This window comes from Chelmon rostratus, chromosome 22 (genome assembly GCF_017976325.1).
Source record: "Chelmon rostratus isolate fCheRos1 chromosome 22, fCheRos1.pri, whole genome shotgun sequence".
In the NCBI taxonomy this organism is placed as follows: domain Eukaryota; kingdom Metazoa; phylum Chordata; class Actinopteri; order Chaetodontiformes; family Chaetodontidae; genus Chelmon; species Chelmon rostratus.
Window position 1 is genome coordinate 5,402,277 of NC_055679.1, and position 27,527 is coordinate 5,429,803.

Consider the following 27,527-nt stretch of genomic DNA (forward strand, 5'->3'; position numbering starts at 1 on the left):
ATGGGTACACTGCTAACAGAAACTGCTACTAATTAATTCGGCATACTTTCAAAGGTGCTGATTTGCCGAAATGTAGCTGCCTCCTGTAGCTGTGTCAGACTTTGAAAATCCCTGATTTAGATCAATGAAAAATTTTCTACAATCACTTTCTGCTGTAGCTGCTGGAAATATCTTGAGCTCACATGACATTCTCTGAGATAGGCCAGAAAGCATTTGGCCACAAGGAGAACAACAATACATCAAAGTACTAAAGGAACAAGAAATGCAGTATTCTTTTATGTGATCTTAGATTTAGAAAAAACCATAAGCAACAACTTTTTTAAGCTTAGGTGTCACTGTTGGCAAACTTTTAATATGCATAAACCTGTGAGTCAATGCCACTCTGCAACAACGCTGCATGAGCAGAGTATTGGGATCTAATTTGATGGGCTGAAGGCAGGAGGTGAGCGCTTGTGACTCCAGATTAATCCATCCCGGTCTCACACCAGTTGCCATGGTAACTTGCAAAGAGGGAGTCTGGTAACAGCGCCGCCAAGCAATAAAGCCAGCACACTCAGACACAAACACATGCAGACACTGACCAGCGAGGCTCGGCGGGAGCGTCGGCTGAGCGGCTGGTCGAAGGGCGGGCTGCTGAGCTGCAGCTTCTCCAGGTAACCGTCGGGAATCCGGATGTCAGCGGGCAGGGACAAACGCTTGTTGAGGTCCTGAAACATGCACACACATAAAAGAATGATGCAAACGTTTAGAATCTAAACTCGCTTTTGATTTGACATTCCTGCAGTGGAGTCGTCTATTTGGGCGAGAGGTTTTGCATTAAAAGCCAAAAACCTCTTTAACGAGATTAAATGTTTGCTACTCATACTTATTTAACTTCAACATACAGTATGATGGTTATGAGCCACGCTGTTGCTTTTCTGCAGTCGCAAATGAGAGAAAATAGCGCTACATGCTCCGAGTCTATATGTTGTGCGGGGCCTGTTTCAGCAGCAAGCAGCGCAAGACAATGTAGGCTAGCAAGTCCACCCACACCCACCCCCACCCACCCACACACAAACACACACGTCTAAAATAACTCGCTCTCATCTCCTCCGACTCCCAGAGAGAGAAGGTAGAGATCAGGTCGATCACAGTCTTATGGAGGGCGGCGTGTCGAGGTGTGACTGCGGCTGAACAGCTAAAACCTTTGAAAGCACAAATCAGATTGCGACGGTGAAAACACAAGACCCGTATACAAAACAGCAAGAGAAACCAGGCGGGAATAAAAGCAAATTATACATGTTTATTAATGTCTGTAGCTCATATTCTCAGTCTGTATCCGCAGGCGGCTGTTGTCGGTATTACTGGGCTCACATCGTATTGTTGACGATCATATCTAGTGTAGGGTTACAATGAAGGCCACATCTGATAGCGATGAAGTGACTGGTGTGGGGAAAAACAAGGCAAATTGGAGTAAAAATACATTGAGAGAAGACGTCACAGCTGTTTGGTGATCATGCATGCTTTTAAGTTTGGCCTCTCCACAAACACCATCAGCTCATCCGCTCTCATTTCATTACTGTAGTCCTTTGTCCTCTATGACAGTGCTGCTCAGAGGAGCTGGCAGTATATGACAACAGAGAATTCAAATAAAAGCTCTGATTATTATCTTGAAGAGGTATTATGTAATGTGCCTCTGATCTGAGATGTTGTCTTAAAACTCATCACTCTGCAACAGATTTTGTCTGTCCTCTCTGCATTTCATCTATTTTTATTACATTTCCTTTAAATTTCTGTTGTTCAGTTTGTGAAGCAGTGTTGAAAGAATGAACTGATTAAAAGATCAGCACAAAATTAACTGCTAACAAACTCATAATCATTTAATTGTCAAAGTTATTCACCAACTAAAAATTCCATATGTTGTATGAATGTTGTATATCATTTAAAATGTTTTATCTTCGAGTACAGACAAAAAGCAGGTTGAAGATCTCAGGCTTAGTGAACTGTCAGTCTTGAACACTAGATTGGTTGCCCTACGTTTGTGTTGTTGGACAGTGTCTTCTTTAACTATAAAACATGTGATGTTATTAAGTTGAAACTGAAAGAAAGCTGATTGTCTGGCAACAACAGTCAGTAGGCGAGTGTATAAAATGTCCCCTGAACCTCTTTACTGACACAATATGGCTTTATTCAAACCTCCAGCTTTCAAAAGAACCACAAGAAGAGCAGCGCACTCAAGATCATGTAACAGAGCTTGTGTGTACGTGCAGCAGGTCAAGTGTTCATCACCACATCCTTCAGCTCCTCAAACTGAGTGAAAAATAGGTCACCGTGTTCGTGTGTGTTTGTCACATATGCTCCTCTGCCAGCAGGGGGCAGGAGGCCTCCAGGCTCAGATGCTCCTCCTTTTCAAATTAAAAACTTCCCCCATGTTCAATATTTGTAAAGATGAAGATGATTTACTGGCACCATCTGTAAGTAATGTAGCGTAAACCCACATAAAGCCGACATTTATTATCATTTTATTTGCAGAACAGAGGTTTACAGCCTTTTCAGTGTACATCACAGGTGGTACGAAGCAGCCACCATTCAATTCACAGAAGTCTGACAAGTGATGGCTCACAGTAAAAATGTCTCGCAAAATGACAGCAACCACTGTGAAATTAAAAACTAGCGAAGAAGAACTGTCCCCTGATAATCAAGGGGAGCTTCTTCATCCATCAGCTTGTGTAAATGATTGTGCACTAGTGGGCCACCAAAGGCGATTTATCATCTTAGCTCAGGTTAGTAGTTACAAAGCTTGTTGTGAGTGATGAAAACTGAACAGCTTTTGGTTGGAAAACAGGCAGAAATGACAAACCGCAGGTTATTCTGTAACGGCTTTGTTTGCCTACATGCAATTGTAATTCACATTTCATTTGAAGACAATGGAAAACAAGACAATTTCTAGTTTAATTTGAAATTTCATTGATGTAGAGCTGACACTCTGACGTCAAGCAGGTGTTTAAATGCCAACATGACTTTGAATGGCATATTGTGATTACATATATCCTTACTAGAGGAACAAAGGAGACTCCTGTCCCAGCATGCTGTCGAGCGCGCCGACACGTCTGACATACAGTATAGAAAACCGCTGTGGGTACAGTAGAGACTACCACACTGCATCTCTTTACCAGACGCTGCTGTGGTCCTCAGGGAACAGGTTACTATGAGTATCATGAAGCCCAGACACCAAGAGCCCATTAAGGAGATGAACAACCCACCAGGACAGCACCCCCCCCCCCCAATCAAATCTCCCCTGAGGCTGGGGGGTTTGGGAGGAGGAGGTGAGGAGCAGAGCAGAAGGAGAGGGGGTGAAGGGTGGAATGTAGCCGCGTAAGCCGTTTTTTGCGGTTATTGTGTGTGCACGTGCCCGCGTGTCTCACCTCCATGGAGATCCGCCGGTGGATGCGGTTCCTCAGGCAGACGCCGGTGGGAGATTGCACCTCGTCTGAGGACGTGCCCGACGCCTGGTCGCTCTCCCCGTCTGAGCCCATCTTCAGGTTCTCGTGCACAATGTCTAAGACAGAATGAGAATCACAGAATACGTTAAAACACAGAAGTTTGTCTGCTGTGAAAGAATTAACAGTGCTTGTGGGCCTCAGTGAATTCATATAGGAAGAAGGTTCACGCTCAGATGTTAAGACTGAATGGAAATATAAGGTCTTGCGCTGCCCCTCTCTCGTCTCCTCTCACACCCTTGTAACCCCGGAGGCCAAAGATTAAACACTCCAACCTGCACCACTTCCTCCGGGGCAGTAAAGCTACCACTACTACCAAAGCACAGCAGGAGCAAACACTGATATATGAACCACATGCACCCCCCCTTCTACTCCACACACACCCATGCACACAAGCACACACACATGCACGCACACACACACGCACACACAAGCACAGATAATGAGTAGCTATGGCTGAACAGTTCTCTGTCATCAGTGTGTCAGCGCCTCCAACCACGCACTCGGTCATCAAATGTGAAAGCACAGAGCAACGAGACGAGGGGAGAAAGAAATCTGTGTTCCGTTGATGGAGATTAACTGTTATTCCAAACAGGATAATCCGGATTATTTCTCTAAATATCACACCAAACATTAATTGTAACTGTTAGTCTGGATTTTAGGAAACAACGACTGTAGTTTTGCACCCGACTCTATTCGCGCACCTTAGTGACAAACTTCTCCTCATCGAGTCCTGCTTCATTACTCTGCGGTGTGGCCACAACCCAAAGGAACACTTTGCCCCAGATTGTGAACCTGTCTGCGGTCATCTGGTTTAAACCCTAAAAGTCTCTTCAGATTAAAGGAAATGCTGCTCCACTTTTAGAAACTAAAATGTCTTCAGGATTTTCCTCTGGAGGCCGACCCGAGCTATTCCACCCGACATGTCACTCTGTTTTTCCACTGACGGTTAACGTGAGGTTTCTCTGCTGCTTCTCCGTCTGAACTTTGGTTTTGGTTGCAGTGGCAGAACTTGATATATTACAGCAGTGCTTTAAGTGGAAGAGAAAATATAACACTTCAGTATTTCATTGTACTTCACCAAAATAGAGAAGGCAACAAGACGTCACACCTGTCTCGCTTGAAAAAGAAAAAGACAGGACAGGGGGAAAGAAGAAGAACGGTGGGAGGAACACACGTGGAGGAGGACATGGATGAATTTCTTTTTAACATTTCACTGCTCCACACCTCTTCTCAAACCACCTTTCCTCAAAAATCGTCCTAATTTCTTCATTTTTTGCCTCTCCCCTCATGCATCTCCTCTGTCCTCCCATGGGGCCTCAGGTATCAAGCATACTAGGGGTGTAACGGTATGTGCAGTCACCCTGAACCGTTCGGGATGTCACTTCCTTAGTCCGGTAATCGCTGTCGCCCAAACAATCACCGTCACAATAGTCTTTTTAAGTCCATGTACTGACACACACAGAATAGACATTTTTGAACGCAAGTTTTACCTGGAATGATTTGGCAGTACCCCAGCTGGAGCATGCTGGTCGGCTTACCACGGTTAGCCAAGCTCATGTCCTCTCACTGCTCCACTATATAGGCGCATTACACTGGACAAAGATAAGTGTCAAACTCTAAACCAGGGGTCACCAACCTTTTTGAAACTAAGAGCTACTTCAAGGGCACTGAGTAATGCAAAGGGCTACCACTTTGATAATCCACTTCTGAAATAACAAAGTTACACAGTGTACCTTTAATTTTATATTATTATTAATGATATTCTATGTGAAGACACTGATCGCATATGATCCATCACAATAGTTATTCAGAATGATTAAACAAGGTAGGAAACAGATACATTTCAATATGCAATATCCAATTGTTTCATTTTAAATGATCACTTCATGTGACATGTACTGAAGTGTCTCTCCACGTTGTGCCGCTTAGCCGTCGCCACAGTTGCACCGCAATGAGACACACGCAGTTTTCTTTCACGTTATTAAAAAAGAACTCTTCCTCCCATTCACTGTGAAAATGATAAGTTTTCTTCCTTTTCTCTGCTGTTTTTGTGGGTAGAAAACGCGTTCGTCTCCTCATCTTTGCAGCGCTCACGAGCTCGTCTCAGCAAAGCTGGTTTGTCATGCGCACTAGACTGACCTCCGACCCATACTACGTCAGAGTTCGTATATTAAACTTTTTTATGATATACATTTTTTTTTACGTTTTTATGTATTCGTTTTTAAATTTACATCACTGTAAATGTAATTCAAAAAGAATAGCAACACAATCAAAATAAAAAATAAATAAAATTTTAGACAGAGCTAATTCGTGATTAGTGCTATTTTTAGAACTGGCTTACAGGCGACTGATGTGGATGCTGCGGGCGACCTGGTGCCCGCGGGCACCGGGTTGGTGACCCCTGCTCTAAACCAACATGCATGGGGTTTGTCTGACTTCAAATAAGTCGTTTACGACAGCATCACCCAAATGTGTCAATTAGAATAACAAGACAAGAACAGACTGGAGGGCGAGTCCTTCTCCTCACAGCGTTCGAGCAGCCTCTCACTGCAGACTGCAGCCATAACTAATGCTATAGGAGTGTTTATTTAGAACATCTCTTTCAGGTTTAGTTAGTTCTACCATTCAAGTCACAATCAATAAGATTTTCGTGAATTCAAAGCTCTAAACAGCAGTTTTCATTGTTTGTGGCGGGGTCTGCCATTCCCACGCTGTCAGGGATTCACAGAAAATGATGCACGTGTGCAACCCAACGCGACTTCTTTTTTTAATTTATTTCACTGATATCAGCCTCACTGTTTACTGCTCACTCGCCTGCAGCTGTGTCAGGGCTGTACTTTGTCACTGCTACATTTCCTCCGGCAAAATATGGGGTGGCTCGTATTGTGAGCCAGTCGCAGGAAATATGGTGTATTTGCCAGAGATATTAGGGAGTAATGGGACGAGACGGAGCAGTCACAGTGAGCTGCTGATGAACAGCTGCAGGTGACAGGCTGCACACCTCAACTCCTCAGCAAGGTAGCCAGCTCCCAGCTGTCACTGCACACTGTTGCTCTGTGAAAAAGGACTTACGGTTGGTCAGGACACGATGGAGAAAGGCCCATTGTTGACAAATTTCTTTATTAAATGTAAATGAGTTTATTTGGCTGCACTGTAAGCAGATACAACAGCCGCTCCTCTGTTGTATTTTTGACAAATGAGCTGCTCCCAGCACTCTGGGAGCTGTAGCATTAAACACACACTTGGTGTTGCCAAACCAAACAGGGCTCAAAGATAAAGGATTAAACATTTAAACTCACTGTCTGTGATGTTTTTTAAATCTTTTTCTTTCATGGTTGCTGCTTCCATCCCCAATAAATAAGTATAAAGCTGCTAGGACGAGAGATGTAGTTTACCACATACGGCGGTATTTCTGTTCCTATGCATACAAGGATCCACAACGTAAAGGCAACAGTATGCGTGTTCGATAAATCCAAACTTTCTCGCTCGTGTGGGCACACATTTAGAACTTGCTCTGTGCATGCTTTTGTAACTGTAACTTATAACATGTTCTCCAATCGCTCTCCCTCAAACTGCCGCTCTCTCCTCCTCCTAACCTGGTTACCTTCTCTCTATAAACACCTTCAAAAACAGCTCACTGTCGCCCCACTTTCCTTCTTCAACTTGTCTCCTCTTTTTAAAACTTCCAAATGATCTCTCTTCCCGTCTTCTGTCGCTTCTCTGTATCTCATTTACACGTTTTTTGCCCCGCTTCAAAAACCTCACCAAACTCTTTCACTTCCCACTTCTCCCTTTATTTCCCTTTCACTCTGAATATTTCTCCTTTGCTCCTATCTTGCTTTCTCTTTTGCAAGGTTTCCACAGGCAGCGGCCGACCTGACTCTTTCTGCTGCTTCCACACATTCCTTCGCTACCTGCGCTTTTCTAACTCGTGTGCCTCGTCTTCTTCAAATGATCTCATCTGTCCTACTTTCTTTTGCCTGCAACCTCCTTTAAGTTTCACATACTTCTCCATTATCTCCTGCTATTTCATATCTACCCTCAACCTCTCCAAAAACTCCTCCAAATTTTTCTCTCATGATAATATTTTCCCTCCTTCCCATCATTTCTTCACCTCCCAACTTGATGTCTTCTTTTCAAAAAAACCCTGAAGCTGTTTTCTGAACTGTTTTTCTTTTGCTTTCACACATCTCTTCCCTTGCCACGCCACTTCCTCTCTACGAAAACCTTGAAGGATTTCATTCTCCACCCATTTTTTTTATCTTTCTTTTCTGATCATCTCCAAACATCCTTCCTTCACTTCCCTCCCTCTGTTGGAAGGTTTTTGTACTACTTGAAACCTTATGATCTCTCTCTCTCCCTGCTTATCCATCGCCGTACTGTCTATAGCACCTTTGCTAATAAGCACACAGCGTGTAGCAGCATCATCATCAATGTCCTACTTAACTGTCCTGTTTTTAGATCCAAGTCACACTATCTAGGCCAGGGTCCAGTGTGAGGCTCAATAAGTCCTTTAGTGTGCTATCCACACAAATTAGCTTAGAGAAGCACCAATCATGGTCCACACAACTGAAATAATGAAGATTATATCACTTACTACCAACAGAAACTCTAGATGGTAAAACTTCATGGTAAAAAAAAAATCAGTCAAACACTGCTTATTTAAGGTGGAAGGCAGCGTGTCTCTGGCACAGTGATGTGCAACTGATCTTACAGTGTGTGAGATCAGTGATGAATCTGGTATGAATGCCTGCAAGTATCCTTAAAGGAACACAGTGACCGAAAGATCTGAAAATACTAATGTCACCATGGTTACATTCTGTACAATATTTACCATGTTCACCACCTCAGTTTAGCGTGTTACCATGCAGCTAATTAGCACTAAATCCAAAGTATAGTGAATGAGAAAGGATCTGTGGGTTTTTAAGATTCGCACCAACTAACACTTTGACGTTTTCATGTCATCTGAGTAAGGTAATGCAGACATGCTGCTTTTCCAAGCATTAGCTGCCACACTATAACATTTTATAAGCTTTAAATGTGACTGTGTGCTCATCTCTCCAGATCCTGCCAGGCTTGCTTGACTTAACATTCCAAAACCCAAAGGCTGCTAGATTTTGACACCCACAACACTCTGTTCCTCTGTTTCACACTGTTCCCTGAATCATCTCATCACCCTCATTCGCCAGCTTGAAATCTGCTGCTGCTTTGAATCATCCCAACATCCAAGCCTCAGGATCAGACTCACTGCTACAGATCCAGTGTGATGAATCATTTCGCACAGGAAACGGCGTCATGTTTGACCGAATCCCCCATCCAGCTGTCACCCGGGCAAAAACAGCCCTGCTGAGGGCGAAGAGAGACGCTGCCTCATGACTTTGTGAGTATACGAAGCAGGATGGAAATATCAGAACCGTGACATGTTTCCTGTTTGTTCCTGAATGCCATCTGCTCTCCCACTACTCACTTCCTTCCGTGTGTGTGTGTGTGTATGTGTGTGTATGTGTGTGTGTGTGTGTCTCACCCAGGCGACTGCCGTTGCGCGGCATTGCCATGAAGGATCCCAGGGTGCCACCGATGACGCTGTGCGGCCGGCGGAGGGGGGGCTTCTTGAAGGAGCCGGTGTACTGGTGCAGAAAGGAGTGCATGCTGTGGGAGGTGGGGGGGCGGCCGTTCCTCATGAAGGGCTCTGAAACACAACAAAACAACTGTCATCAGTTCTGGCTTTTCTGAAAATAAACTTTGCAGGCTTTGCAGCTGCATCACAAATCTCCAAAAACCCACATCGGGTACCAACATGGTGAAACAAAAAATCGGCTCTCGTCTTCTTCAAGCCGTGCAGCGTGTTCATTTGTAATGCATGCTGTGTGGCCAAGCTCCGTTCAAATCAACAGAACTCTATTTGACATTTAAGTCAAGGTCCTGATCAGGCTTAATTACAGAGAAATGTGTATAAATAAAGGCAAACTTTTCTGCTATTTAACAAAGAAACTGAGTAGCTTAAAGTGATTGTATTTTATAATGTGTTTTATATTTTACGGCTTTTAGTTCTTTTTATTCTCTTTGTGTTAAAAATGTAAGACCTACACCATGAGACGATCTTTACCACGAGGCAAGATTTGCTGTGTTCAGATACAGTTAGATGTGAATTCACCTGTGCAAGATGAAAATCTCTCTATTTGACTAATGAAATTTCTGTGTATCACAGGACTTTATGAATCTTCTGCATCAACAACAGGCAGAGGTCAGACACTGTCTGTATTTCTGTTGCAAGCTAGCTTTCAGCTGACACACAGTTGTTATGTATGCCAGGCTAGCTGTTTCCCCCTGTTTCCAGTCTTTTGCTAAGCTAAGCTAACCTGCTTTTGGCTTCACATTTAACAAATACGAGAGTGGTATTAATCTCCTCAAATATATCTCAGCAACACAGTACATATACATCTTTAACGCACTGTCAGAGCTGCTACTTCTTCACATTATGTTGATGATGTAGTTAATTTTAGCACTTTATACGAAAATTCTGGCCATAAATGACACATTGCACGTTTCAAGGGGAACTACAGTCAAAGCAACTATGATGTCCAAAATCAAAACCAGCAGAATTGGGAATTCACACCCACTTCCTTACAAATGTTGGCAAGCTGCACAAGAAGGAGAAGGAAATGGTTTTAGTACTAGAAAATTGATAGCCAAAGAGAAATTATGTTATTCTACCTCGAGCCTCACTGATGCGCCTAAATTAGCAATCAAATTTGCCATCCTATTTGACAAGGCCACCCTGTATGCAAATACTGCATTACAACCCAGTATTCCCCCGTAGGCAGAGTTCAGCTACACTCCCACAAACAGGTCATAAAGCGTCCCATTGTGATCTGCATTAGACAGGCCACGGGTCTGTTGCATCTTGTGGGGTTATCTTTCTTCTTTCCTCTTGCCAACTTTCTTGAACTCACGTGACCTTTTAAACTCTCAGCTGACAGACTGTGCTGTGTTCCCACATGTCAACCTCCAAAATTAACATTATGCTGCCTCGAGGTGTTTGTCAGACATATCAAGATTACAAGTAGAGCGTGCATGAACGGAGGTAACAATGTCAGTATGGAAATGATTCAGCAGAAAAGGATACCAAAATAAAAGTATTTAAAAAAATTGTTTGGTATTCGAAATACGCTTGTTGGATTTCTTACCAAAAGTTTGAAGAGAAAATCTATACTGCTCCCATGTCAAATGCCAAATATGAAGCTACAGCCAGCAGGGGATTAGCACACAGACTGGGAGCATGGGGGAATGTCACGGCTGATCTGAGTAGGAGGCCGACCTGAGTGGCGCATGCGCTAGTGGTTGGCGATTGGTTAGGGTCGGGATTACCCATCGGTCAGGCGTTAGCACCTGACCGCCGCACATGTGTTACTCAGATCGGGTAGTTAAAGGGAAACAGCTAGCTCGACTCTGTCCAAAGGTAACAAAACCCACCTCACAACAGCTCTACTTAACTCACTCATCCACACATTGTAGTATTCCCAGTCTTTGTGCTAAGCTAAACTAACCAGCTGCAGGCTGAAGCTCCATCTTTAATGGACAGAAATGATAGCAGTATCAATCTTCTCATCTGAATCATCTAACTTACATGGTTGAGTGAGTAGTACTAATATTAAATCAATCGGAATGGAGAAATGTGGGTTTGATGACATAGATTACAGATTTCTTCAAGACAGTATGGTTCTGACCTTTGACCTCTATTACTGCGCGCTACTTGGAGTTTTTGTTGATCCGGGAACTGACATTTATTTTACTGCTGCGTTTACTGTAAGCCTTTCTGGATGTCGAGCGACAGCCAAACAATTGTAATCAGAAAGGTTGAAAAAGATGGATGTGCATGTCCATTTATTCTGGCAGCTGTCAATCATAAGAGCAAGTGAATCACTTTCATGTGTCCATCACACCAGCAGCTTACTGGAGACAAACTCTAGTCAGACAGATGTAGCGAGGAGCCAAAACAGGCACAATATTATATAACACAGAGATCTCAAGGAAGGAATCTCAAGGTGTGTGAATGTTTGTTTCCCACCTGTGTGTGCATGTGCGTGTGTGTGCGTGTGAGTGTGTGTGTTCACTTAGCTCTCTTGCGCTTTCTCCTGTTACATAACTTGATAGAGAGCCACTCACTGGAAATCCATTACAGCTGTTACTGACACACGCTGTACTCTCTCCCTCTCTTCATCACCTTCAGCTTCTTCATAATTTAAATACCCCTGAGAGCTACCAAGATACTGAAAGCTCTCTGTATGTGTGTGTGTGTGTGTGTGTGTGTTTTCACATGCTTTCTGACAGACATGAACAGGAAGATATTGTAAAAATCAGACCAGTGGAATTTCCTCCCCTGGTTGGACTGTGGCACTGATTCTCTACAACCATTTTAATGCTTTTTCCAACATGAAGTGTAGCTTAATTACAAGGTATTTGACAGATTTTACCCAGATGTTTTCTACTAACTGTACTGCTACTTTATAAGGTATTTTAACTGCTGTACACATAGTTTTCAATGAATTGTTACTCTTTTATAAAGGTAAGCAGATTATTTATCACTTGGAGCTCTTACAGCTATACGATGTATGTTTTTGACAGATTTTATCCACACTGATTGGTCAGCCATGTTTTATGTCCCCACACATTCAAAAGTTGTGAATATTTTTAAGTTTTACCGTTGTCCTTGGTGCCACCATCCTCGATGGTCATCTGCTCAGCCAGTTCAGACAGAGACTCGTCGATGGTCTGACTGGAGCGGAGTGTTAACGACAGACGCTTCTTAATCCTCTTCATCTTTTCCATAGCAGGGCAGTGCACGGCCTGCGGGACACACAGTCAACAGTCATTCATGAGTATTGGACTGATATGCAAGTAGACAAATGCAAACAACATTTCGGGGTACTGCTGTGGTTGTTGTTGTTGTTGTGCTCGTGTGTGCACAGCGTGGGGGATTCCAGAAGCTTTGGCACAATCCAAAATACCTCAGCTCATGAATAACATAAAGATGCTTTTAATCCAATATTCATTCACTCGGCAAATGCTTGAACAGCGCATGAATAAAGCATGAACAAAGCATGAATAAAGGATGAATATCACAGACTTGAATGCAGCTGTTTTCACTTACACACGCATTCACACATTTATACAGGGAGATATTAATGAGCTCTAATTGAAGGAGGAGAGAGTCAAACTGGGTCTGCAAACTCATGCTTGTGTTGTTCCAGACGAGTGGGTTTGTGTTGACGCAGCAGTCGTCGAGGTCACAGGAAACACCTTGCGCAGTCTGCCTTAAGCCAGTCCCTGCTCATTGTGTTGCTTGCAAGTGTGTGTGTGTGCATGTGTGTGTGTGTGAGAGAGGAACGGGCACTCTGGGTGAGCGGAGGAAATGCAGAGGGGAAGCGGCAGTAGAAATGCCCCGCCCATCCCGCCTGACCCTCAGCGCAAAACAAACTGACCCCTGCCGTCACCATCTCTCTCTCTCTCTCTTTCCTTCTCCCTTCCTCCCTGCCTCTCTCAAGGTCGTTAGCTCCCCTCATACTCATGAGACACCATCTGCCTGTCTTCACAGACACACACTCACACACGCCCCTTCGGCAATTTGTCATTCATGGCACTGCGTGGCGAGAATCACCTCATCAATCAGCGTCGTGGCGCGCGACCACAATCTCACACCAACACGCAAGCACAACCTGTTCATCGAGTTCTGTACAATAACACACACACATTTAAGGAGTACACAAAATGCTTGTAGGTTTGTGTGCATGTGTGGGGGGACATGACCTGAATTTCCACTCAGCTGGCTGCAGTTGGTCTAATTAAAGCCCAACAGGCTACCGGAAGCAGAATTTATTCATTAAAAGATTCACTTCATAAATATTGAATGCACTGCAGGAATATAGGTTAACAGGGCTCTTCAGATTGTCTGTTAAGGAACTAAATAGACGACAAAATGCTAATTAAAAATTTAATTCATAAGTATGATATAATGTTGCATTAGTTTCAAAAGGTGAATTAGTATAGTTTGAATCATAGTCTGACTTAATGTTATAGATTACATCAGAGCTTTTCTTTTTTTTCTTTTTTTCTTCTTACTAACAGATGCTGAATCTTAAAATGTATGCATTAATTTCAACAAAACCATTTTGGAAATTCTGAGTAACGAACAGCTTGATGGGGGAGGAGGATTGAATTTCTCCATTGTGAGATCAATAAAGTCTAATCTAATCTAATCTAATCTAACGCAAAATGTCAAAATCCGCCACTGTTTCCAAGACTCAACCGTCAAGGTGAAGACATGAGAAGTCCTGAAAAAAAACGGAAAAGCTTGACAAACGAGAAAATTCCATCTGTGAATGACATTATAGTGTGAAATGATCAAAATCACTGGAACAAGCAAGCGATTGGTTGAAATTGTTTTGTCAGCTCAGTGTAGACTAAGACGTTATTTAGTTGTTTTCACAATGTTACGTTCATATTACTCCAGTAATATTTAAATCAAGTTAGGTAAGAGGTGGGTGATATGGATAAAATGTTATTATAAAATTATATCAAAATATTTATAAACATGATAGATTTTTTTTCTGGATATTAAACCAAAAAAACATGTATACAGATAAAATACCCAGATGAGAATGTCTGTTTTAGGCTAATCAAGTCAATTGACAGGGAACTCCGGAGGGAGCTGCACAAAATCCTACGTCTAATAGTGAAAGAAGTCTGAGGGTTTGGATTTAGAAAGAGCCCAAAACTCAACCTCTGCCTAACGGTAGCACCTCAAGGCTACATTAGCTGCTACGAGCATCTACACCACTATCAGACTCAAGAAAAAACTGAAATTATGACTCATTTAGTAGAAGTAATGTCCATTCACTTAAACCATTAACGTAAAATTTGCATTTTTCCAAACACTTTCCAACTACTGAAGTGTTTGTTGTGTTGCCCAGTAACCTGAATCCCACTTTTGAAGGGAAGGGGTGTCATGCTGGTGGCCCTATCGGCATGCAGATCTGATGCTGTCATACACATACACACAAATACACACACACACACACACACACACACACACACACTCACACACACATCAGACAGTCTGGTAACAGGGAAAAAAAGGACCTAAAATTCCAGCTAATGAGGCTGAAAATCCCGCTCATAAAAATCGCAATGCAAAAATAAAATGACTGCATTGGTGAAACACTCTCATACAAACACACACACACACATTCTCTTCCCCAAACACACACACTCACTGTATGTGAGATAAACGCTCTTTGTCTCCCTTGTAGAGGAGTGTAACAGAGCTGGGTTTTATCTCTGCAGCAAACCAAAACAAAGAGACTCATGTGACGTGTGTCTGAGTGTGTGTGTGTGTATCTGTGTGTGTGTGTGTGTGTGTGTGTGTTGAGTGTACAGCATCTGGCACATAAGAATGATGTGTGTGTGTGTGTGTGTGTGTGTGTGTGTGTGTGTGTGTGTGTATGTGTGTGTGTGTATGTGTGTGTGTGTGTCTGGGGGTGGGGGGGGTTCAACATGAAATGGAGGATAAGCAATCTGCCAACGACAGAGAGACACAGGGGGAGAACTAAGACCCTTGACTCTCTTTCTCTCTTTTCATCATCAACATCTCTAGAAATTCTCTTAGACACACACATTTTGACCCACATTCCCAACAACCCCCCAGTGCACTGTGAGTAGTCCAGAGGAGAAGACTTCAAAGGGCAAACTGAGGGGGGCAACAGGCGACAAGGCCTAATTAATAGGCTAATAATTACGCGCACACACACACACACACACACACACTCCTCCACTCCTCCACTCTTCGTCTTCCTTCCTTTCTCACCCCCCCCCTTTTCTACTTTTCCCCCTCTCCTTTCCTAACTCGAATATCAGGATGAGGTAATGAAATGGAAAATGTGGCTTTATTCTCACAGATGTGGGTGAAAGTGTGAATGTGAAGAGGAGGAAAGGTGGGAGGAGGAAAGAGGAAGAAGACGACGAGCAAGGGAAGGAATAGGAAAGAAAAAGTGAGTTTATTTCAGCAAATGGAGCCATAATGGAGTCTTTGTGTTTGCTCAAGAGCCATGAAATCACTGACTGCAGGCATGTACAGAGAAACAGACAGAGAGACAGACAGAGAGGGAGAGAGACAGACAGAGAGGGAGAGGGAGAGACAGAGAGAGACAGAGACACACAGACAGAGAGAGAGACAGACAGACAGACAGAGAGAGAGACAGACACACAGACAGAGAGAGAGACAGACACACAGACAGAGAGAGAGACAGAGAGAGACAGACAGACAGAGAGAGACAGAGAGAAAAACAGACAGAAAGACACAGAGAGCGAGAGACAGAGAGAGAGACAGACAGAAAGACACAGAGAGCGAGAGACAGACTTTTCTTTAATTCATGAGTTGCAGAAAAATTGTTCTGTGACACATGAGTATAAATTCATTATTTTCATTATATATTTTAAAGTTATTATTGTTAATTATCTATTTAATGTACATATCTAATTTTATGTTTCTATATCAAATCTAGCTAATCTAATTTTGTGTGAATTATCTGTTGTGTATATGTTTTTGCTCGGTTACTTTTGTTGTTGTACTTTGTATTTGGAATGGCTTTGGCAATATTGTTGATCTACAGTCATGCCAATAAAGCTTATTGAAATTGAAAATTGAAATTGACAGACAGACAGACAGACAGACAGAGAGACGCAGTGGGTTATAACCTGCATGTTTCTTTTGTAATTTACTCATTAAATGTATGTTTTCAAAATTTAATTAGTTACAACTGTTCATCAAGCTGTGGAGCTTAAGTCTACAAACCTGAGTCCAAAAAGGCTGAGATGCTGTGTAAGGTGTAGATAAAAACAGAAAGCCATAATTTGCAAACGGTGGTGGTGACGCACCTAACTGTCAAAAACACCAGAAGAAGAACTACCTGTGCGCCTCAGATTGCTGCTGAGCAACTTCATGGCGACAACAAATCTTGAGAAGTACTCGGTGGGTGGATTTTGATCCAGGTTAGTTCCCCGTTTTAAAGCTAAGCTAAGCTAAACAGCTAACCGGATGTTGGCTAGAGCATTTGTTGTTTAATGGACAGATATGTGTCTGGGCAAGAAAGTGAAAAAGCATATTTCCAAATATTTCATAAAAAAAAGAAGAAGGCAGCCCACGACATGTTTTGCATTGTTTCCAGTGAATCCTTTGGCCTCTGCCAGCAAGCTGATGCAGTGATGCCACAAAGAAACTCATCCCACCTTATCTAAAAAACTACCAACTCTCTCTTTAATTCTTCTGTCGGCTGCGAACGTTTCTTAATCTGATTGCAAAAACAAGCAAAACAAAGAACAGAGGCATTTCTGAGGGGAAAGCTGAACAGTCGCCAGCGCTGCTGTCTTCTCAAAAGGAAGACAACAGATAATGCTGTTAAAACCGTTGCTCGAAATAGACCCACTCATATGAGAATCACAACCACTTTAAAATAGAACCATCACTTTCCCTTTGCAGAGCGGACGTGAGGGAGCGAGGACAGAACACAACCCGAAGGGAAAATGAGCTCATGTGTCAAAGGGATCTATTGATCACTGCTTATGTTTTATTTGTAGTTCATTCCTGAATGCTGATTGGGTCGTTGGCTGCAGGGTTTGTGTCGTCCTGGCAGCTATCACAATATTGTTGCTGGTCCTGACCAACACACACAGTGTCGGCTTACCCAATACTGCAGAACTTGCTGCCTATGCACATAAGCTGTTGGCTTGAAAACATAACTCCTTGAATTAGGGTTGTGCCATATCAAAATATTCATGATAATATTGGTACAAATTGAATGGCAACAGTCCAACCTGTTGACGGAATGACACCATAGTGTTACGCACAGCGGCAACAAGCAAGGCTGAAGGCAAAAGTACCATTGCTGCTCAAACTCACCCAATTATGACTAAATTCATAAACAAAAGTGACTTTGGACATGTATAAAAACAACGTAAGGATGCTGTGTCACTCTCGTGTGTCAGAATGCAGCAGTGGTATGGGGACAATGCCAAAACTTATTAGTGGTTAAAACTGAAATGCTGTAATATTCCCACGCCTGACTGACTGCTGTTCTGTTTAGCAGTGTAAATGATTGATGATATCCTGTAATTTTCTTAACAAATCCCACAAAAAGACCAAAACCAAAAATGAACCGAACTTACTAAAAAGAAGTGCTTGTGTAGAGAAAAACTAATTTCTTCATGTGACGATAAAGACTGTCTACCAAAGCCTGATATACAGCAGCTTGTTTCTCTGCGCCACAGAGCTCCATTGTCGACCAGATACTATTAAAAACAAGCAATCAATGACCCACGCCATTACACTGAGTGACATGTTCCCTAATTACAACAAACATGAGCGCTGTAAGTTATTTTGAGTCAATCCCACGTACACCGTCCTGCTGCTTGAAATACTCACTTATGCACCAAATGTGTATTCATCCATGGCTGAAAATAGTCCCTAACAAATGCACTATTTATTCTGGTTTCACTAACATTTGTTAAAAGTACTGCTGCCAGCATTTTAAGGGATTTACTGAGCCGTTTTTAAGAATAAAACCATATATCTTTGACCTGTTTTTAAAGTTTTAAGCCTCCTGTAAGAAAGAATTAGCTTCGTCTGTTAGCTACAGACAGAGCAGGAAAGTCATACTGACAGACGAGCAAATGCATTGTTGGTTTTGAGCTTTCTTTGGGATTTGCTGACAATGAAAACAACATAGATTAACACCAACCTAAAGGCATAACGGGACTACAACTTGCATTTCATCGTACAACCCTGTGTTGTAGGATGATTAATAAATGAACCTTGTACCCGTGACGTTTTAATTCACCATGAAGGCAACAGAAATGACTTAAATCCTCCTCCAACCTTTGGCGTCGGCTAACGTTAAGTTCATTCAGTTTTCAACCTTTGACTGACTCAGCTCTGAACATCCTGCCCATCTCCAGTATTATCTAATAACAAACTGGTTTCACAACATTTGTTTTCCTTGCAAATGGTGTAATAATGCAATTGTCAAGTGCCCGTTATCTGCAGATGTCTCTCATTGACAGATTTCGCCCACATTAACAGCCTGCTCACTACCCACCCACACACACACACCACAGAATGGAAATCAGTTTAAATAAAACAGTGGCAAACATGCTAAACAACCGCAGTTTAGATTAAAAAGGCCTGAAGGCGAAATCTGATCTCACGCAGGTGCTCACTTTTGATTTTTCCTCATTTACAAATGTCTGGTTTTAGGATCACAGGTAAGTGTAATGTTTGCACTGCCTCAGGCCCACTTACATCATTGTGATCATAGAGAGAGAGAGAGACACACACACAACCAGGGAGTTTCCCTCATATTGCCGGTATACATTACAATCAAAGCACCACTGTCCTACATGATGTACACCGCTACAAAGACTTCAAAGACCAGGAGCACCAAAGACTGTCACCTCCTTAAAACGCACAGGGTGGACGAATCCCTCCCCCCGTTATCTTTGACTACCACAACTGTGAAGGCCGCTTAACAGCTCAACGAAATTTTAAATCATGTTTGATCTGTAAAAGTTAAACCAAAGAATTCTGAGTATCGGCCCAAAGCATCTTCAGCCTCAAATCAAAACTATTAGCACTGTCATCAGCTTTCAAGTGCCCGATCCAGCTGAACCCTACCGAGTACAGTCACAAGCATGTGTTTGTGCAGCTATGAGAGCACACAAACAGAGCATCGGCGCTGCTGCCTGGTGCAGTGGGAGCTTTCCACTGAAAGACCCTTTGTTTTGCTTGAGAGAAACTAAAAAGAAGCTTCAGCATGACTGATCCAGAGGGGTGAGCTGAAATAACCCTGTGTGTCGCTGTAAGAGCACAAAAGGCTGCAATGTTAATATTGATAGGAAATTACCAATGGCCACGAATGCAAAAACGCCTTTGGGAGATAAAGAGATGCACAAAGAGAAGAGGAACAAGAGAGGACAGTTTCATGAGGTTTCATAGGAGAGATTTAAAGAGAAGTGAGACTAAAGTGAGAAAGTGTCAGTCCTACTGTTTAACAGACACCAGAATCATCCATTTGTGTTGGCGCCTCATGTCCCGTCTGAGTGTTTCAGCATGTTCGGTGCCTGTAAGCTACTGGCATCATCAGAAGTGAGAAAAAGAAGAATTTCTACAGTAGCAGCAGCATATCTAAAAGGTCTCCCAAGCAACTAATCTATGCAACAGTAAATACTTACAAGGAACAACAGGATAACTCTGTTGTTGTTTTCTCAAGCATGAAAACTGCATTTCAAACACTGCTGTTAGTGTTTAATCCGCCGTGGGTCTTATTTGCCTAATCTTGACAGCTCTTCAGATGTGGTGGAAAGGCAAACAGGCCAAAAGAGACTTTAAACTCCTAGTTTAGTTCCTGAGATTAGTTCCTCTGGTTGTATAGTTCCTAGAACATCTGGATTGGACATTTGGATGCTGATGTTCAGCATGTATTGCATATATACCATGTTTACCATGTTAGTTTGCATAACAGAATAATAATTTCACCAGATGGTGGCGCTAGATGGAAAGTGAAGGGTCATTAGGATTCATCCTCTGGGCACCATGAATGTCTGCAGTACATTTCATGGCAATCCATCAGGTCAATGTTGAGATACTTCAGTCCGGACAAACATGCTGAACCAAGCGGCCAGCGAGGGACCAACAACGCCATCACTAGAGCCACATCACACACGTGTGGTTAAATAACACGTCTCAGGTCATGGTACTTTTCTTGAAAATGGTGGATTGGATTGCGAGAGAGCTGCAGCCCCATATGAAAGGGTTTAGGTCCTGTATACCAGGGTCCTGTGTGAGAGGCAGCGTGAAATGGAGCATGGCAGGCAGATAGGTGTCATCCGCAGTAATGCAGGTGATGAAGAGGGACCTGAGCCCGAAGGCAAAGCACTTAATTTACCACCTGATCTATGTTCCAACCCGCACCCATGGTCTTGGATAATGGCCTAACGATCGAGATCACACACACAAGCAAAGCTCAGCCTACGGAACAGCGGGACGAGCCAGGATATCCAGAAGGCGCCAGGGATAGAATCGCTGGTCCTTCGCATTGAAAGAATCCAGTTGAGATGATCCAGGAATCTGATTAGGATGCCGCCCTCTCCAAGACGCTTCTATTTGGAAGCTTTCCGAGCACATCCAACTGTGAGCCCCAGGGCAGAACCATAAGTGGGGAAGGGATTATACATCTTATTTGGCATGCCATGGATCCTCCATGAAGAATTAAGGGGCTACACTACTTAGCCTGCTGCCACCGCAACCCAGACCCAGATTCAGATAAGCATCAGAAAATGGATGGTATAGAAACAAAACACATTTTAAGCAGTTTCATGTTTTTACAGGAGCAATGAATGCAGTTTTTTCTCACATTAAACTGTTAAATCTGGCTATATAACAATAAACAAAAACATGATGCAGAGAAGAGAAAAGAAAACATCAAGGAGAGGAGGAGGAAGGAGAAGAACACAGATCCTGGGGTTTAATGGGACAGATGGAAAAAATGAAGATAAAGATTGAGGAGAGGAAGGGCGAGCTGGGGGGAGGACGTTATTTTTAGGTATGAAGGCTACAGTGTCTCCCCGCTGAATACACACAAAAACACACACACACACACAAACAAATGTAAACACAACACGTGGCGCACCATTACCCTGTCGCTGTCTTGCCGCATGACAAACACAAACACAAAGGCCACAGGCCACAAAACATACAGGGAACTCAGCTGACACACACACACACACACACACACACACACACACACACACACACACACACACACACACACACACACACACACACTGAGGTTTGACTGCACCTCCAGTGTCATCTGTTTGCAGCGGGAGGACTGTAAGGCTCGAAACAAGTGTGTATATAGAGTATATATGTATGTATACACACACACACACGCACATAAACACACAGTGTGCAGTGAATGTGCATGTACATGAGTGTTTGTGTGAGGGGGTTAGCTTGAGGTCACACCAAAGGCAATACACTTCACCCATCTTCCAATTACAAAACAGAGATCGTGTGCAGGATAGATGATCCTCTTATCAGTTGTTCACACTGGCATTGTAACCAATCCACACACACACACACACACACACACACACACACACACACACACACACACACACACACACACTTCTGAGAGCCCTGAGCAGCAGGTAGACAGCCCTACTGCAATCTAACAGTCGTTGGTGCGCCAAAGCGTGTACATGTCTGTGTGTGTGTGGGAATGCTGACTGAGAGCAACAGATAGAAGCACGGCAGGCAGCAGGAGCCAGAGAAGCTTGAATTGCATCACGCTTTCCAGATTAGCCCCAGTTTTGTTTTTAAAGCTGCTCGAGTCAATATTTTCATGTCAACAAAAGACCGAAATTACAATATGTATGTGAAAGGGGTTTACCATAGCGACAAAACTACAGTGAGTTATGACTCAACTGTGCAGTTCCCCTCAGCTCTAGTCAGTGTCTTTCAGCTCTGTGGTTTGGTTTTAGAGCATGTCTTTGCTGTTTTGGTTCAGTCTCACAGTCTCATCAACCTCATTGTCGCTGTTTGTGTAAACAAAAAAAACGACAGGTGACGTTAGCACTATCCGATGACCACAGTGGAGCATTTAGCAGCTAAAGACAACAAACAAATCAATCAATACAGGTTTAGAGTTTGCCAAAAAATCCCAGCTTTGTAAGAGATGACATGATGGAGAGAGAAAGTCTGTTGTATTAAGTAACTAATAAGGATTAATTCCCCATCAATCAATTGGGTTTGGTTTTCCAAAAGGTTGATCTGCTTTTTTTTTTATTACCTAAGATATTACATGACTGTCGGCTATCAGCAGTCTATGCAGTTGTGAGATCAATGGCCGCGTATTGTGTGATCAGTTGCTCTCATGCTGATCAATGGTAATAATAAGCAGAGCGGGGAGCGAGTGCTATTTTAATCATCTAGCACGATCCAATGTTTGGTCTCCTCAGTGCTGCTGTGCTTCTTGAATTTATATACGGTCACACTGCGTTGTTTGTGTAGTGAAAGTGGTTGTCAACTCGCCCCGTCTGCTACGGATGAGAGGCGGCTTTACTGCGCATGAATGATGTTCATGTGGTTCGGCTTATCCCTTTTTTAGCTTCTGGCTCTATAAACAGCGACTTGCCGTCACTAATTGTGCGCATGTTTGCATAGGATGCTACGAGTCGGTCTCCTGCCTCTTGCTGCCATACGAAATTGCCAACTGGAGCTACGAAATTACACAATAAAGCGTAAGTACAAACTCATTCTTAAGATCACTGAAATATGTGCATGCATTTAATTTAATTAGGATGTAGATTCGGCCTTCATAAGCAAAACATCTGGAGTGGCAGTGGAAATTACTCTGTTAGGAAAACATTTATGCCCCCCTCCTCCCCAACTGTGTTTGTGAAATCAACACCCTCCTTATCCTCTGGTCTGTCTGTTACACAACGCTTGTCTGTCTCACAATATCCACAACAGACTAACGAGGGTTAATGAGATAGCTTCCGCTCTGTCCTATACACACACACATGCACACACACACACACACGCACAAACACACACACACACACACAGAGCTGGATCAACACGGAGTACAAGAATGTGTGTTTTCCTGCCTGGATGTTTGGTTGGTGAATCCAAACACACAGCTGGAGATGGCACATTCCAGCACAGAGTGATGGGAAAGTGAGCTGAAGATGACACACGAACACACACACACACAGACACACACACACACAATGTGTGATACCAATGAGAGTGTGTAATGCAGACGATGTTGTGGAAAAAAAAAAGGTTTCAATAAGAACCTAAAGCTCATTTAACGAGGAACTTTGTTTAAACTCACTTTTTATGACAAGGATTAAAATATGTTTTTATATAAATGATTAGACATGATTAGTCAGATCAAAGCAACAACAGCTACGGCTGCCAACACCCAACAACACAAAAACAAAAGGGACGTTCAACCACAGAGAGACTTCTAAGGATGGCAGGTCAGCTTACACAACGGAACAACAGGCCTTTAACCTCCCTCCCTCTATTATCACCTCCTCTTCTTCTGTCTGTTTTACGGCTTTCCATCGTGCATCCTCTTTCTCACGCCCCACCCCTCCCACGAACACAGTCTCCAAATCCGTCTCCATTCACCCCGAGGCCTTTGGGAACAGGTGTTCACGCCCTGAGGTGCCCTGTTCTGTGGATGCGCATGTGTGTCCCGCTCACACCGTCCAACAGTAGCCTGCGCTCTTTCTTTTCTTTGTGCCAAGCCGCGCGGGGCGCCCCAGCCTGAGACAGAGATGCAACATTTCCCATGAATTCATTACATCAGACATTTGCTGGCCGAAGAACATATTTGTGCCTACTTCAGATAAAAGAATAAATGATCATTTCCAACATGGGTTTGCATATCACACACAATATCTTTAATGCCTAAAGGTGCCTATGGTTTGATATTTTTCTATTTCCATAGAGAAACTGAATTATTTTTGATACTATATGTTGAGAAATATCAATATGCTTTTCTACAACACTGTGCATTCAATTGACAAAAGAAGTCAATGTTCTCAGGTGTTGCATATTTTCTAAACAAAAAGACCTTATCCAGAATAAAATAAGGTGGTACGAAGAAATATGGATGTTCTTTATTTATGCAAAACAACTCCCTGACTTCATATTAAAGCAGTAAGGCAATATTTGGGGAATTATGCTCATTTGTTTTCTTGCTGAGAGTTAGATGTGATGATCGAAACCACTACACTAAATATAATTCTATATGCAGCAGCCAGCTAGCTTATCTTAGCACAAAGAAATGAAACACTGGGAAACAGAAATCTTTCAACAACTATCTCTAACTCTTACTGATTGCACGATATACATCCCATCTGTCAAATCCTTCCAAAAAACTTCAGTGTAAAAACGACACATTGTGGTCTTACAGGGGTGTCAGACTATTTCTTGGCCAGGTGCGGCGACTTCCTGGAGCCTTCTCATCACCATGAGGTTGCCTGGCAACCAGCAAATTGTGCAGACATACGGCAAGAAAGTGAACACAAGTGTGCTTCCCAAAATATCTCTTGAAATTCTTCAGAGTATTTGCAGCCAGCAGCAAAAGTCTACTGAATTCATGGTTCTGTATCTCGCTCTTTTGGCGCCGCTGATCACACCTGGACCAGCTGACTCCTCTCTCTCTTCCCCTGCAGCTGACAATCAAGACACATGATGGAACAGATTTTCTATTTCTTGCCTCACCGCAACGGCGCCGCATTCCTGTGGGACGACCGTCTTCCTGTTTGCTGGTGTTATCTAGTTTCTATCTCTGATGCCATGTGCTCACGTGTGCTCCTGTCAGAATCGCACTCTAGCCTCCTCATCCTTGGGTTTTCTGTTGATAAAGCTGGCGTTCCTGCTCAGACACGGCTGCTATCTCTGCTCATGTAGGAGTGTCGCGTTAATCTGATTAGACCAGATTATTAATGTGTGTGCAAACGTACGTACCCAGCCGCACTGACCTCGAATTGATCTGACCTTTCAGATAATGATGGATGAGATGCTTTACTGGTGCTAATACACTGAGGAGCTTGAGAAACATAAAACCTCAGGGGAGTATTGGGAACCTCTGTCCATTACGGCGGCGCTTGTGAATTAATTAGAAACGGCTAAATTAGGAAGCAAGAAGGCTGGACTAATCTTTCTCTCTGGGCTTCATGAGCGGTCCACGTTTGGTGACTGTTTCCTGTGAACTTTCGATGCGCTTTCCCGGCACTGATTGCAGATAACGCCTGTCTGCGAGGCAATGATTAACCCGCTGGGAAGAAAGAGGGATAATTAGAGATTCTTACTTGAGATTAAAAAGGAAACTCACTTTTATACAGAGACTGAAACTTAAAGTAAGAGGAGGCAGCAGGGTAAGAGAAGGCGACTGGGGCGAGGTTCCACAGGTTCAAATCCAGTAAGAGCCAGACAACATCTGCTATAAACTAAATCTGACTGTGAGTTGAGTGAAGGACATCAAATTCAACTGCAAGTAAAATCCTTTCATTGTTAAGATTATGTGAGATGCTGAGGAGATGCTGAGAAGATGCAAAAATTGTTTCAGAGGAAACGGGCAGATGGTGAGAGCTGTGTAGGATGGGATGCACTGAACAGCAGAATTATGTGTTCGGGTATTTCAAACTTGTATTATGAAAGCTATTTTGAATTTGATCTTTTAGAATCATTTTAGGTCCACAAGAGGCATGTTCCAATCAGAGCCGAATAACTTAGCAACCTGAAATTAGTTTACTGACGCATGGCACCACTTTCAGACAATAATCAGATGTCAAGTCTACCGCTTAAATGTCTGAGCACATTTAATCACTGCTTTACGCAAATTAGCTTGAAAGCACTGAATTCTTGTGAAGCAAACAGTAGCAAAAGATGCTACAGTGTATACATGACAAATGTAATTTCTCCTGATGTTATTTAGCCCATTTTAAGACCACTGTTCAGAGACAATAAAGAGAAAACAGAGTGAAACATCACCGCTGTATTCAGATCCTCACTTGTGTGATGATGATGAATATTTCAGCATCGTCGCTGTTAAACGACACCACTTGAGTTGACAGTGAGTGCTCATGACATGAGGGAAAGTGACTTCATGAATGAACTGCAGATCTGTTTATTTTTAAAGTGTGACCGCTATATGTGTGTGTGTGTGTGTGTGTGTGTGTGTGTGTGTGTGTGTGTGTGTGTGTGTGTAATCCCTGTCTGCTGTTGCTCTAACAATGCCACCGGTTAATCTCCAGATTATGAGCCAATCCCAGTCACCCATCTCAACCCTCCACACACACACACACACACGCACGCACACACACAAACACACACACACAGTAAAGCATGGGATGGTTTATCCTGGGGGCAATTGGACAGGGCATGATGCCAAAACATACAGGAATAATGATAGAGTGTGTGTGTGTGTGTGTGTGTGTGTGTGTGTGAACAGTGTACATAGAGACAAAACTGATCATTATGGCACAGTGTGTGTGTGAGGGAGAGAGCTAAGACAAATCTAACACACTGGCTCATGCTCTTTCCCACCAGCACACACAAACACACAGCTATCCTACCAGACAAAGCATCCCTTTTGACACCCAATCACATTCATAGGAGATGACCCCACACACGCATCTTGAAATAAGGTGGCTTTGTTTTACTGTAAAATGAAACACACACAGTGCAGCCTGACAGAGGTGTTTGATGTAGCATGACCTAGTTTTGTCACTTTTTAGAACTAAAAAAAACAATGCTGTGTGTGTGTGTGTGTGTGTGTGTGTGTGTGTGTGTGAGAGAGAGAGAGAGAGAGAGAGAGACAATGAACTCACACCACTCTACATTCCTTGCATGGCTCACATAACTTTCCTCATCAATGTGTGTGTGTGTGTGTGTGTGTGTGTGTGTGTGTGTGTGTGTGTGTGTGTGTGTGTGTGTGCTCTTGCAGCACCCCGCCCACACTAACTGTACTCATTCTGAAGCCATACAATTAGCCAGACCCAAAAAAACCCCAATAATTACTACTTCACCTACATGATGCCCACCCTGTGGCAGTGCAGTGGCAAGATAACATTTCCCATCAGCCCCAAAGGCTGCTAGTCCGCCTCACAGATTTAGCTACATTCTACTGTTTTTTTAGATTTTCTGTACTTCCTCGGGTGAAACAATAAATGAACCACACAGAGAACACTGGATATTTTTTTTTTACCAACAAAGAGGAGATGAGGAGAAAGAGCACACACACACACAGAGAGAGAGAGAAAAACATTGATACTGTGCAGTCAGTGCTGCATTCCAGCACACACTCGTGCACACATTGAGCCACACACACATGCTTATACAGACACAAAGTACACAGACAAAAACATGCAAAATGATATAAACATGCAAAGAAAAGCATGCAAAAAAGA

At 43.0% G+C, this 27,527-nt stretch overlaps 1 protein-coding gene across 1 annotated transcript in view; it reads right to left on the reverse strand.

Annotated features, from left to right (window-relative positions):
* Positions 1-27,527, reverse strand: part of cdk17 (cyclin-dependent kinase 17) — a 38,606-nt gene that overhangs the window by 8,801 nt on the left and 2,278 nt on the right. Inside the window, exons 2-5 of the mRNA XM_041964301.1 lie at positions 12,185-12,329; positions 9,007-9,171; positions 3,405-3,538; positions 582-707 (exon numbers count right to left, since the gene is read on the reverse strand). Coding sequence (XP_041820235.1) covers positions 582-707; positions 3,405-3,538; positions 9,007-9,171; positions 12,185-12,311 — 552 coding nt within the window. The 5' untranslated portion in view covers positions 12,312-12,329. The remainder of the gene's footprint in view (positions 1-581; positions 708-3,404; positions 3,539-9,006; positions 9,172-12,184; positions 12,330-27,527) is intronic.